The sequence below is a fragment of the Andrographis paniculata genome, unplaced genomic scaffold (genome assembly GCF_009805555.1).
Source record: "Andrographis paniculata isolate CXL003 unplaced genomic scaffold, ASM980555v1 Contig95END, whole genome shotgun sequence".
In the NCBI taxonomy this organism is placed as follows: domain Eukaryota; kingdom Viridiplantae; phylum Streptophyta; class Magnoliopsida; order Lamiales; family Acanthaceae; genus Andrographis; species Andrographis paniculata.
This window is the reverse complement of record NW_026137634.1, coordinates 1,669,708-1,682,222: the sequence shown is the minus strand read 5'-3', so window position 1 is coordinate 1,682,222 and position 12,515 is coordinate 1,669,708. Positions and strand designations below refer to the sequence as shown.

General features: G+C 37.4%; 4 protein-coding genes across 5 annotated transcripts; all 4 read right to left on the bottom strand.

Moving 5' to 3' along the window:
• Positions 1–193: 193 nt before the first annotated feature.
• On the bottom strand, positions 194–2,161 carry LOC127243572 (pollen receptor-like kinase 3). The gene has a single exon (XM_051263657.1). The coding sequence runs from the start codon at positions 2,159–2,161 to the stop codon at positions 194–196; it is 1,968 nt and encodes a 655-aa protein (XP_051119614.1).
• Positions 2,162–2,880: 719 nt separating this feature from the next.
• Positions 2,881–6,508, bottom strand: LOC127243391 (uncharacterized). Of its 2 annotated transcripts, none has more exons than XM_051263379.1 (5): positions 4,882–6,508; positions 4,426–4,671; positions 4,210–4,347; positions 3,778–3,869; positions 2,881–3,690 (listed from the first exon to the last, which is right to left on the bottom strand). In XM_051263379.1, the coding sequence occupies exons 1-5, from the start codon at positions 5,227–5,229 to the stop codon at positions 3,063–3,065; spliced, it is 1,452 nt and encodes a 483-aa protein (XP_051119336.1). In that variant the 5' UTR covers positions 5,230–6,508; the 3' UTR covers positions 2,881–3,062. The 2 variants fall into 2 exon arrangements, with proteins under 2 accessions (XP_051119336.1, XP_051119337.1); XM_051263380.1 differs by having other exon boundaries at positions 4,426–4,659.
• A 487-nt stretch (positions 6,509–6,995) lies between these two features.
• LOC127243452 (ethylene-responsive transcription factor RAP2-2-like) lies at positions 6,996–9,181 on the bottom strand. Its single transcript, XM_051263471.1, has 3 exons — positions 8,898–9,181; positions 7,342–8,192; positions 6,996–7,258 (listed from the first exon to the last, which is right to left on the bottom strand). The coding sequence occupies exons 1-3, from the start codon at positions 9,178–9,180 to the stop codon at positions 7,226–7,228; spliced, it is 1,167 nt and encodes a 388-aa protein (XP_051119428.1). The 5' UTR covers position 9,181; the 3' UTR covers positions 6,996–7,225.
• Positions 9,182–9,302: 121 nt separating this feature from the next.
• Positions 9,303–10,975, bottom strand: LOC127243453 (FCS-Like Zinc finger 17-like). The gene is made up of 2 exons (XM_051263474.1): positions 10,716–10,975; positions 9,303–10,607 (listed from the first exon to the last, which is right to left on the bottom strand). The coding sequence occupies exons 1-2, from the start codon at positions 10,949–10,951 to the stop codon at positions 10,394–10,396; spliced, it is 450 nt and encodes a 149-aa protein (XP_051119431.1). The 5' UTR covers positions 10,952–10,975; the 3' UTR covers positions 9,303–10,393.
• Positions 10,976–12,515: the final 1,540 nt, after the last annotated feature.

Here is a 12,515-nt window from a genome sequence, read left to right as displayed (position 1 = left end):
CATGTGTAACTTTTGATGATCTGGGAGAACATGATTAGGAAGCTTAGCCCAGTTTTTCATCCCTTTTCGAAGAAACCTGACCGGGGATTCGTATCTTTGTCTATATATACACAGTATAGTCGATTCGCTGTCAATATTTCATCTACTTATATGTGTATGTGTAGATTCTGGCTGATACATCATTTTATATCCTTCATTGATCTCCAATGTCATGACTGCTTTTCCCTGAATAGTTGCTCCCGCGCCCGACAACAGTCAAGTCGTCGCTATACAACGACAGCGCCTGAGCCGTCTCCATGTCCAGAGAACTTCCATCATCGTCGTCATCAGGTACGCTCTCTATCCTCCTTACAGCTTCCGCAATATCTAATCTTTGATCCGGATTACTTTGCGTGCACGCTACACCGATCCGTAGAACTTCCCCCATCTCACGCATACACCTCGCGTCACTAACGATCTCCGGATCGAATATATCACACTGCTTCCCCTCAGCGATGGTCGATCTCGCCCACCGGACTATGTCCACCTCGACTTCGCCATCGCCAAGGCTTGGGGCTTTCCCCGTAAGAATCTCTAACATAACCACCCCTAGGCAGTACACGTCGCACTTTGGCGATACTTTGCGTTGCAGGATAGCCTCGGGCGTCTTGTACGCTTCGAGCCTTTCTCTTGCCTCGCTGCTGCCAACCATCGAACTAAACCCGTAGTCGGCGAGCAACGCCTCGTTTTCGGAGGTTAAAATCACATTGCTTGCCTTGAGGTTCCCATGCGGTAAATCTAGTGAAGAAAACTCAGTATGTAGATAAGCTAATCCTCTAGCAATCCCTTGAACTATCTTCAACCTCGCAGACCAATCGATTCTACCGTTCGTCAGTTTCGTCCCGTGTAACGCGAAGCGTAAGCTCCCTCCGGGCCTATGCTCGGAGATCAAAAGCTTCTCGTCGTGACGGTAGAAGTAAGCCAACGGCGACAACACGTTGCTGTGGCTTAAACTCCCGAGTCTCTTCATCGCTGCGTCGAACTGTTCCCTGTCCATTTCGTTCATCTCTCTCGTCCGTTTAACCACCACTGTCGTCCCGTTCGCCGTTGTCACCTTGTAGGAACACCCGAGTGATCCATTCCCGAGCATCTCCGCCGTTGCTCTCATCAGATCGCTCATTTTAAACTCGCCCGCGCCGTCGCGTACCATCACTATATCACTCCTGACATTCGTTGATTCCTTCCGGCCTGACCTTCTCACGGCCGTGCTTGGATTATGTTGTTCGTCGTTTGTCACCAATGACGGTCGCTGGTTAAGCGAGTTCTCGGCGAGCATCTGTTGTTCCCTGTTCCTTCGCTTCAGCGTAACTATCCCGACTATCATTCCTGCGAAAACTATTCCGGCGGGCATCAGCGCCCATAGAAACTCCAGCTGCGATGAACTCTGTTTCCCCCCGTTCGGCGTCGGCGACGACGATGAAAGCCTGCAGACCGTGCCGAGACTCTCGCCGCACAACCCGGGATTCCCGTTGAACGAATCCAAGCTGAACTTCAGCATGGTCGACGGGATTTCGCCCTCCAACTTATTGTTCGAGATGTTCAACGAAACCAAACCCGGCTGGGTCAGCCGAGGAATCACCCCCGAAAACTGATTGTCTTCGAGATGCAATTCCGTCAGATCGGACAAATCACTGAGCGAGGATGGAACCGAGCCGGAAAACCCATTCCCCGATAGCCAAACCTTCTTCAACCTGCTCAATCCGGCGAAATAATCCGACGGGATCTCGCCGGAGAACTGGTTCCTCGACAGGAACAGCCCTCTCAAATTCCCCATCCGATGAAAATTGGGGATCGGCCCGGAAAACCCATTCGACACGAAGCTGACAAGACGTAATTTAGGTAGGGAAACCAATGCATCGACGTTTATCGTACCCAATAGACCCAAATGCCCGAGCCGGAGCCCGGCAGCCGTGCCGTCGACGCACACAACACAAGCCCATTCTCGGCCTCGACTGCACGGCTCGGTCCCAGGCTTCCATGAGTCGAGCGCGGTTGTGTTCACGAACGAGTTCTTGAGCTTGAGAAGAGCTTCGGACTGAGAAATCGAGCTCGATGTCGAAAAATTGACGAGAAGAAGATAGAAAATTATGGATGATGATCCAAGAACATGAACAATGGCCATAGGAGAAAGAAAAAAAAAAAAAAAAAAAAAAAAAAAAAAAAAAAAAATTAATAAAAGGCGAAATAATTAAGAAATTAAATTGCTTGCTAAGATTCTATTTTTGGCTGTTGGGACCGTTGGTCTCAACTGCTATAGTCATGCAAGAAGTTGCAACTGTAATAACTACCCACCTTCTCGTCTTTTCTTCGTAGCTTGTAGTAGTTCTTATTAAAATTTTATATTTCTTTAGTAAAAATATTACATATTTATAATGATATAATTTGGCCAGTAGGATAGGATTGACAATGAGTCGACTATGGCTCTAGTCCAGTTGCACCCAAATCTGACCCGAATTGAATTTGATCATACTTCGACTTGATTCGAACAATACTTGACAAATTTGATAGGTTCTCTATATCCGAAAAATCTTTTATAATTCTTAAAATTGAATTTAAAATTGGATCTAAACAGATCCGGATCTAACATATATTAAAATTTATATATTTTATTTAAAAATATTACAATAAAATAATAAATAAAAATTAATTAAACTAAAATTATATTTTTAATATAACTTATATTATTAAAAATAAACATATATATAAGTAATATATAAATCGGGTTTAGGTCGGGTCCACTTTCAGACCGGACCAGACCCGATAAAGGTACACAATATCCCACTTGGATCTAGACTCAATATCTGAATAATTAAACCCGACTATAAATAAATAGGTCGAATTTATATCACTAGATGGACCGGAAGTAATATAGTTCATTAATGAATAAGTTCATGGACAGTAGGAACATTACAACACAAGTTTATTAACGATCACATCGATCCAACGATTGTCAAAAAAAGTTGACAACATATTTCACAACATAACTTAATAAAAATTGGTAACCAAGAAACATGAATTTAAATTCAAATCTGAGACTTTCGACTTTCCAGAGCTGATGCTGCAGAATCGACATGAACAAGCAAGCAGGAATAAACCTTTTGCTTCAATCTCTCGACACTTTCCTCAATCTGATGATCAATTTTTTCGACGGCGGAGTTCGATTCGCTCCACCGCACCTTGTCGAGCCACTCATTGGCCTGTTTCAGCAGCGACAGCGTCACCGCAATGTGGTTGTTCTGCTCGATGACTCTCTCTTTTCCGTTCCTGGCTTCGCCGCCGCCTCGAAAGCCTATTTCGAGCGATCGATCCAAGAAATCGAGAAACCACGATTGCATTTCGTTCGAAAGAATCCTTTTTACTTCCGCGATTTCTTTCCCGCCGTCGCCTTTCGCCCATTCTAGCTTATCATTATTCGTACATTGCGCCGAGGCTGTAAAAGCGCTACGGCTCGTCGATCTACCATTCGATTTTTTCGCTGATTTGTAGATTTCGTTGTCTTTTGGAGTCGAATTTGTTAGTAGATTGTCCCAAACATCCTTCGTCGGGATGGCTACTTCCGACGTTTCGATGAGCTGGTCGAGCGTGAAGAACTTCGGGAGGTAGAAATGAGGATTTTCAGGAGATGCCGACGAGTAGAGTTCCGCAAACAAACTGAAAACAGGGCAATCCAAAATGAGTTTAAATCAAAATTACGACAGAATTTTACGTGGAAAACTACCTCGCCTTATCGTAACATACCCGAGGCACTTGGCGAGATTCGCCGCGACTTTCGCTTCCTTTTGCGCTTCAGCCGCGGCCAACAAAGCTAAATTTCCCGATCGAACCATTCCCTTAAAAAAAAAAAAAAAACACGACAAAAAACATAGATAACTTTACAACCGACATTAGGGGTGTGCCGATTATAAAGTAATTTTTTTTAAAAAAAGATATAATATATATAATCTTAAATAAAATAATTATTTGAATTCGAATTCGATAAATCCGAATTAAAAAATGGTAAAACCAAATTCAAATTATTTTCAAAAATATTGAATTCGGCATATCCGAATATCTTTAAAATTACCAAATTACCGAATTTGAATTTTCGAATTTAATTCGAATTCGGTCAATAAATAAAAAATCAGTAATTTTGCACACCCTGACCGAAACTCAGACATGAGTAACGCGTACCTTCCCGGGCTTGAGAAGCGCAGCCGGGAGACTTGACCATGATATTGTGTCGGGACACGGCTTTTTGGCGCTATTAGGCGCCCGAGGCTTCGACGGCGCCACGCCCAATTTGGCGCTCAAAGAATCCGCGTCGCACGGCTACAATGTAGTATTAATAACACTTAGCGACAGCGCGTAATAAAACCAACGAAACGCGTCGAATAAAAAACCTCGTACCTGAACTTTCGACTCCTTCGTCTTCTTCTTCGACATCTCGACCTCCGTATCCGTCTCTCTCCCCGAATCGGGCCTCTGCTTCACCACACCCTGCATATACCGCGACGCGACGCCGGACTTCTCCTCCTTAATCACGATCCTTTTCTTCACACTCTCGTCCTCACCGTTACTCTTAACATTTTCTTGATCGCCGTCTTCTTTCGGGGTTGTCAGAAACTCCGACGATTCGAGCAGCTGCATGAGATCCTTAGGATATGTTTGTTCGTGGGTTTTAGTTTTTGGGTTTGAATTTTCGAATAGTAAAAAGTTGAATTTGAATAGTTGTTTGATGTGATATAAATAGAGTTTGATATGATATTTTGAATGTAAAATAAATTTGTAATATAATTTAAAAAGAAAAATAATTGTTTAATACGACCCACACAACTTGTGGTAAAACCCACAAAAGAACACAACCTTAGGGTTTCCGACAAATGCGTGCCGTCCCGGGACGGGTCTGACGCCGACGAGAACGGGGACCGGCGTGCCCGACTCGATCCTATCGACGTAGAAGAACTGCCCGAGCTGGAGCTTGTTGTTGAGGATGAGGTCGGTGTCGGGTTTCGAGAGGGAGACGTACGTCGAATGGGATGAATCGGAGATCTTGATGAAGAAGCCGTGGTCCGGCCATAGCTCCGATCCCGATATGGCCGGGACAATGCTGATTACTTGTAATAAGACCGAGCGGTGCTCGCCGCGAACCCGGTGGTTCGAATTTATGGCTCGGAGGAGCTTGATCAAGACTCCTGGCACGAGTGCTGCCATTTCGAACGCCGAATAGTGTCGAAAAAAACCAATTTTTTTTTTTATTTATTTAAAAAAAATAAAAGGAAGCTTTAGGGGAGGCTAGAAGGATGAGGAAGAAACAAACATGGTGGAGGACATGAATGTGTGAAATCTTGGCATGAGAGGGAAGTAATGTAATGTTGTGACAAATGAACCTTTTTTTCTTGCCTTTTAAGCCAAGAGATCCTACAAGATGGGTCCTTCTATATGGTCATGAAATTACGATTATGCCCCTCCTTTTGATAATATATTTGGGCCACGCATGAGTTGGTTGATTCAAATCTAATCTGACTTTTTTATAAAGTACAAAATAAATTTAAGTCAACTCGTGAGTTTAAATGAAAATTTAGAAGCGTGGGGTGTGTTATTGAATAGGTTTTTGGTAGGTTTGCTGAATACTTTGTCTGCATTTTTTTTATTTTTTTTCCACCAAATTTCTCGTACTTCTAAAACTGCGTTAACCTCCTCGTGATTTTATAAACTTTGCGTCTAAGCTACTCAGTGGTCCTTATTTAACGATATTTGACTTAAATGCGCTCAAACTGCGAATAAATTTTAGAATCTCAATTTCTAAACCCCTAAAATTACTAATATATTTATTTTTTTATATATATATTTAGCATAAAAAATAGTAAATATACTAAAAAATAGTTATTTTTTAAGGTTTTAAGAATATTTTTACTATTTTTTTAGGCTAAATATATATATATAAAATAAATATATTTGTAATTTTAGAGGTTTAAAAATTGAAATTCTAAAATTTATTCGCAGTTTGAGCGTATTTAGATCAAATACTGTTAAATAAGAACCGCTGAGGGGATTAGACACAAAGTTTATGAAACCACGAAGAAGTTTGACGCAGTTTTAGAAGTATAAAAGATTTGGTACAATTTCATAAAATCACGGATAAATTTTGTGCAATTTAACTACATTCTTTTAGTTGTACCTTTTTGTTTATTTTAATAACGTTTGAATCCGTAGTTATTACTCTTCAAAAGCTAAAAAAACTTTAGCCGAACATAAATAAAATTAAAGATTGAAAAATACGCATTAGGTAAATTTCCAACTAAACGACAATAATCTATACCGTTAGGTCATCTTACGTAGTGATTATAATTAATCAACATTACGTTGACAACATACATCATCAATACATGAAAAATGAATTAATAAAATATGATATATGCTAATATTATACGTATAGAATACATTAGACAATAATTTACACAACAAACAAAATATATATACAAACCATGTGTTAGTATTTCTTACGTCTATTTTCTAATGTTTTAATTGATATTTACACGTATTTTTAGACAATTATTTTTATTTTATTTTTTTTTTTTTTTGTATAAAATGATAAATTTATCCTTTATTTTGTATATAGAAAAAAAGATAAAGAAAATAAAAATAAAAGAATAAATTTTATATATAAATTTCAAATAAAAAAATAGAAAAAACAGAGGAAGGGTAGAAATGGAATTTGGTGGTGAGGAAATGGTTTAACTTTCAGAGGGTGGGTAGGATAATTGTAATTATCTCATACATTCATTACATATGATAGGTTTGTCCTAACAAATTTCTTAGAATAGACTAGACTCTAATGATGATGATGACGGCTATACTGTCACTATATCATGTCCCTATCCTTCATAACATATACTAGCTTATTCAAAAATTAATTAATTAATTAATTAATTAATTACTAGTAGTTTGTTCGACTCACTGGCCGACACACCGACACGGGCGTGTCGAAAACATGTGTATTTTCTGTTAGGTAAATAAGTGCATAATCAAGGAATAAAACAATGTCATAAAAACATGTCATAGACAATCTGAGTTCCTATACGATAAAACTGCAATGGTTTCTCAGAAAAAATAAACAAAAAGGTCTAAAAATGCAACCAGTTTTCCTCAAATACCTCTCAAGATGCTCACAAAGTTAGATAACATCTTCAACAATTCATACATCACTTCATCGTCCAGGTATTGCGGCGCGAGTCGATGCCTGTAAGTACCGAAATAAACAAGAATAAGAACACGATCAATATGTATGTGTCCGAATAGAAGAGCTACATATATAAATTGTACCTCATGCGAAACGACAGGAACATTAGTTGGAGCATAGTCGAAAGACCATGGATCCATAGTGTTTCCGGATTCTTGACCTGCATTTCCATTGATAAAAGCTTCAATCGAGGCTTCCCAGTTGTTCTCAATGTCGGGCATCTGAATAAGTTTCATCTGGGATTCAAACTCTGAAAGATTTTCAGGCAGTTTGTTTGTAGAATCGGTGTTACCAATCACAAAATTATCAGAAACTGGAGTTTCTTCAGTCTTGCCAGGAAACTCGGCTTGATTATCCTCGATGATGGCTGAGAGAACAGACGATATATCAGGGGTCTTGACACAGTTATCGCTCCAGCCGTAATCAGAACAGTCTAAAGAATTGCTCCCTTGATCAGAGCTGAACTGAATAGAAGAGACATCATTGGCGACAAACGGTTGTGCTCCTATATCAACAAACCCGTATTGATTCACCGGTTTTTGATCCACAAACCCCCAAGAATTGTACAGCTCGCCATTCGGCATGTTTCCAAAGCTCATATTTTGGGTCAAGACAGGGTCGACAGTAGTTGGGACATTATTAGGAGGCACTGTTGTAGAGTCTGATTTATTAGAGGGTGGAACTTCATCAGGGAAGTTTAGCTTAGCTTTCTTGCCTCTAATCTTTCTTGCTTCGACATCATAGGCTCTTGCAGCTTCCTCAGCTGTGTTAAAAGTACCTAGCCATACACGCGAACCTTTCCTCGGATCACGAATCTCAGCAGCCCATTTACCCCATGGACGCTGTCGAATCCCCCTGTATATGTTCTTTCTTTGCCTTTTCAAAGGCTTTTCAGCATCCTCGTTAGATACAACAGAATCAACAGACTTCAAACCTTCAAAAGAGATAGATAACACCTCCATGTGAAATGGATGGTTACTAAGCTATAACATCAATTGATACAAAATGCTCATAGGAAGGAAAAAACATCAAACCTGAAACTTTAATAATAACCTATGTGTTCATGGAGAGAAAATTGCAGATCAAAAGCAATATATGAAAGCAAAACCGAACGGTTTCGGATAGAAGAACAAAACATGAATTTCCAACAATATATAACTTAATCTGTCTCAATTGAGTATAAATAAAATCTACCTCTAGATAACATCAATAACATGAAAATTCAGAGTATCTTTGATCATGTAAACTAGAATTATTCCAACAAATTTCTTTCGAGTTAAGAAGTCTGAGAGATTTCAAGTTTAACCTGAAAGCACTAAAGAAAACCTAACAAATTCGTCCAACGTATTCTTTCAATTTCTTTACACGTATTCCTTCAAGATCTTCCGAAATGGAGAACAGAAATTAAAAAAATAAACACCTCAATCCAAAATCACATCCTAACGGAGAGCAATAAGTTTTCATAAACAAACTTAAGAAGCAAAAAACACAAACAAAAACTTCATCGTCGAAACTTAAGGTAATAATTAATCAATCACCGCTGAGAAAAATTGTTTCAACCTCAACATTTCACTAATAAATCTAGAAAACAAAGCATTAAATGTAGCAAAAAGTTCATTGGAAAAAGCATGTTCATTACCTTTAGAGCCAGGATTTTCAGAGGTAGAGCGAACCAGCTTCTTGTTCACCTCGATTCCTCCGTCATCGTCGCCGAATTCTTCAAATTTCCGAAAATCAGCTTCAAAATCGTCGTACGAATCAACGATCGGCCGAGTCCTCATCGGCTGCGAGACAGAACTCTCACGATTATTCTTGTTGCCCAGATCTCCGGCGCCGCGGCCCCATAGCAGCTCGGCTGTAAGCCGACGTGATGATCGGCTAACCAGAGGATCAAAATCCGAAATTATAGCTCCCCCACACATTTCGAGCACAGGTGTTTTTTTCTCGCTGCGTTTTGCAGAGAATTCAGTGTTTTATGAAGCGAACGCAACGAGGAAGACGAGGGTGGCTTAGTCGGCGGAGATGCGAGTTTACAAATCTACCCCTAAAATATAGATACAGCGTAGCTAGACGCGTATTAATTGACAAAAGTGCCCCTCATTTTGATATATAAATGAAATCTGCGTAATAAATTAAAGAAAATTCTAGACTTGAAAGTCAAAGTAGTCAAAGAGAATCTGAAAAATACCAACAGATCCTACGGCTGACCCCAAAGTAATCTAAAAAATCCAACGGCCCAGATAGAGTGCCAAGACACATGGCCCAAACTTTGGAAAATAAATTATTGTGTCCAAATAGAATGGGTTGGATGCACAAGGAACGTTATATACAAATTTTTTATGAAAGAATGTATTAAATATTTCTTATTTTTATTTTAATTTATATATCATATTAAATATGAAATATTTTATTATTTTCAAAATTTCACAAACTTCACCTTAACTTTATACTAAAGGGTCGGTTTTGAAGTTTAAAAAATGACAGTGATAAGTTAACCAGCTAATAAGAATATTTAAAAATAATATGTTATATAATTCCTTAATTAGCAACTTAAAAGACATTAAATAATATTCTATTAAATTTTAATTAATAAAAATTTATGACTTCATAATTATCTGTTGTTCCATAACAAAGTATCTATTTTCTTAACGGTAGATAAATACCCTTACAACTTACAATATATTACACAAATGTCATTACTTTTATATCACACGTACTAATAAGGTTATTTTAGTCATTTCTACTTTATTCTTACTGTATCCCAATATAATACTAATATTTCTAAAACTACGTGCAAAAAGCTAATGGATGTTTAGTTCCGGAACTGAGAGAATACTATATTACAAGAATAGCTAAAATATTTTTCATTGTTTAAATTAAATCTACAAATATTATAAGAATAGCTAAAATATACTTTTAATTTACATCAAATATATTTTATGTTATTAATCATAATATATATAGTAATATACTTATATAATATAAACTATTATATTAGCATACACTATAAGTTTATACACTAAATTTATATTATATTAAATTTCCATTGCGCAATATTACAAATCCAAAAATTTTTTTTTAAAAAAAAAATGATAACGAAAAAGGGAAGCCTTCATTTCAAATGAACCGCCCCAACTACGAGAAAATAACTCGATTTTTCTGCTCCGGGAACCGGCGGTGGGGAAACTCCCCAAATTCTCCGCCGACGTCACCTCCGCCGCCGCCGCGACAGCGCTGCAGCCGACATGGAGCGGCGAACATTTTCTGAGCAGAGGTTTCGATCTCCTTCATCTCGTCCATGTAAATTTGCGAGTCTCTACACTCCACGCTACAAAACCCCAAATTACCCCTGCAATAATTTCAACAATTAGCCCTAAATTCACAGAGCTGAAATCAAATTGAAGAAATATTGTCGAAATTAGGGTTTTGGTTGATGTAATAATCGACATTCAACGACCTGTACATGTAGATTTCTCTGTCGAGCCTCAGAGGCTTCCGGCAAAGATGACACGATTTGAGGTAGCAGCCGAAGTGATGATCGTCGGAATATTGGGTTGTCGGAGTCATGGATTTGATGACAACTTTGGAACTGCCATGATTTTTGAGGATTAATCTCAGCCCTTCGTCTTCGTCGTCGGAGACTCTGCAAGAACCGCCGTGTTTATGGTTGTTCCGAAATAATGAAGACCGCATTGTCGTGTGGCTTTCTGTGACTGTATCTATATATGTATATATACATGTGTGAGTGTGTGAAACTGTGTGCTTGATGAGATTCTGTGTGTGGAGGAATCGTAATCTGTGTGCCAACTTGGGGGCGGATATTGAAATATTGAATGGCTATGGAGGAAACGGCGTCGTTTTGGGGATCTACCTAATATTAATAATAATAATGTCACATAGGAATGTCAAATGGAGAGGAATAGCCCGAGCCATCCCGGATCCGGTCTTAATGGGGCGGCTTCGGGTCTAAAAAAAAATTTGGTTTGTGATGGGTTATGGATTTTGAATTTTAAACTCGGCCGGGTTTGGGGCGGTTACGGGTTTTACTATAAACTCGTCTCATCCCGGATCCGAACCCGAATATTTTAATAATTATTATATTCTCTCCGCCCCATTGAAAAATTGTCATTTTTCATTTTCGTCCGTCCCAAAACAAGGTTATTATTTCCTAATTTAGTAATTGTACTGTTTACTTAAGATAATAAATATTCTTTCAACTTGCACTATATTACACAAATACCATTACTTTTATATTACACAATACTAATAGGGGTATTTTCGTCTTTTCACTACAACTCATTATAATACTAATATTCAAAAATTTACGTGCAAAAAGTAAACAACAACATTACACCGGAGGAAGTAATTTATTTATATTTTTATACAATATATATTTATTTATTTAAAAAATTTTAAATATAAAATAGAACTTTAAATCTAAATCAAATTTATATTCACCTTTGTTTTTCTACAATTCTCTTTATTATTGGGACTACTAGTCATCTATGGACTATTATCAATATTGATTGTTTATATTTTCATAACTATAATTTTTTTGGTACATTGAAGCATATTTTGTTAATATTAAATTATTTTTTAAAAGTTTATTTAATTTTTTTCTTAAAAAAAAACGAATTTGTTGGATTGGCCCCGAATCCGGAGAGTTCGGGGTGGGGCGAGTCTAGGGGCCGAATTTAAGCGGGACGGGACGGGTATTGGGTCCTAAGATTTTCTAGCGGGACGGGTCTCCGAGTCTGCAGAACCCACCACGTTGACATCCTAAATTGTCACATTGTGTGTTTACTTGTGAAATTTGATTATAAAAATTTTACTGTTTCAATTTTTTTTTTCATAAAAATCAAATCAAACACCTGTATTTTATTTATTATATTACACTAAAATTTAATTTTACATTAAAAAAATCTCATTAATACATATTTATGTCAAATCAAAGACATATTTCAATTCAAAATTTTATTATTTAAAACTAAAACTCAAAATACAATGTATCTTACAAATAACACACTTTATTTTTTTATTAAATTTTTTATATAATTTATTTATAATAAATAATTTTATATATTCATAATTCTTTATTCTTAATATAACAAATAATAAAAAATTATTGCTACTTTTTCACTTATTACACTATTTTATTATTAATTTTTTAATAAATTTTTTATAATAGTATTGTTTTACTTTTTATCTATTTTATTTTTATATTGAAATATTGTTACTAATATTTCTTAGTCTCCAA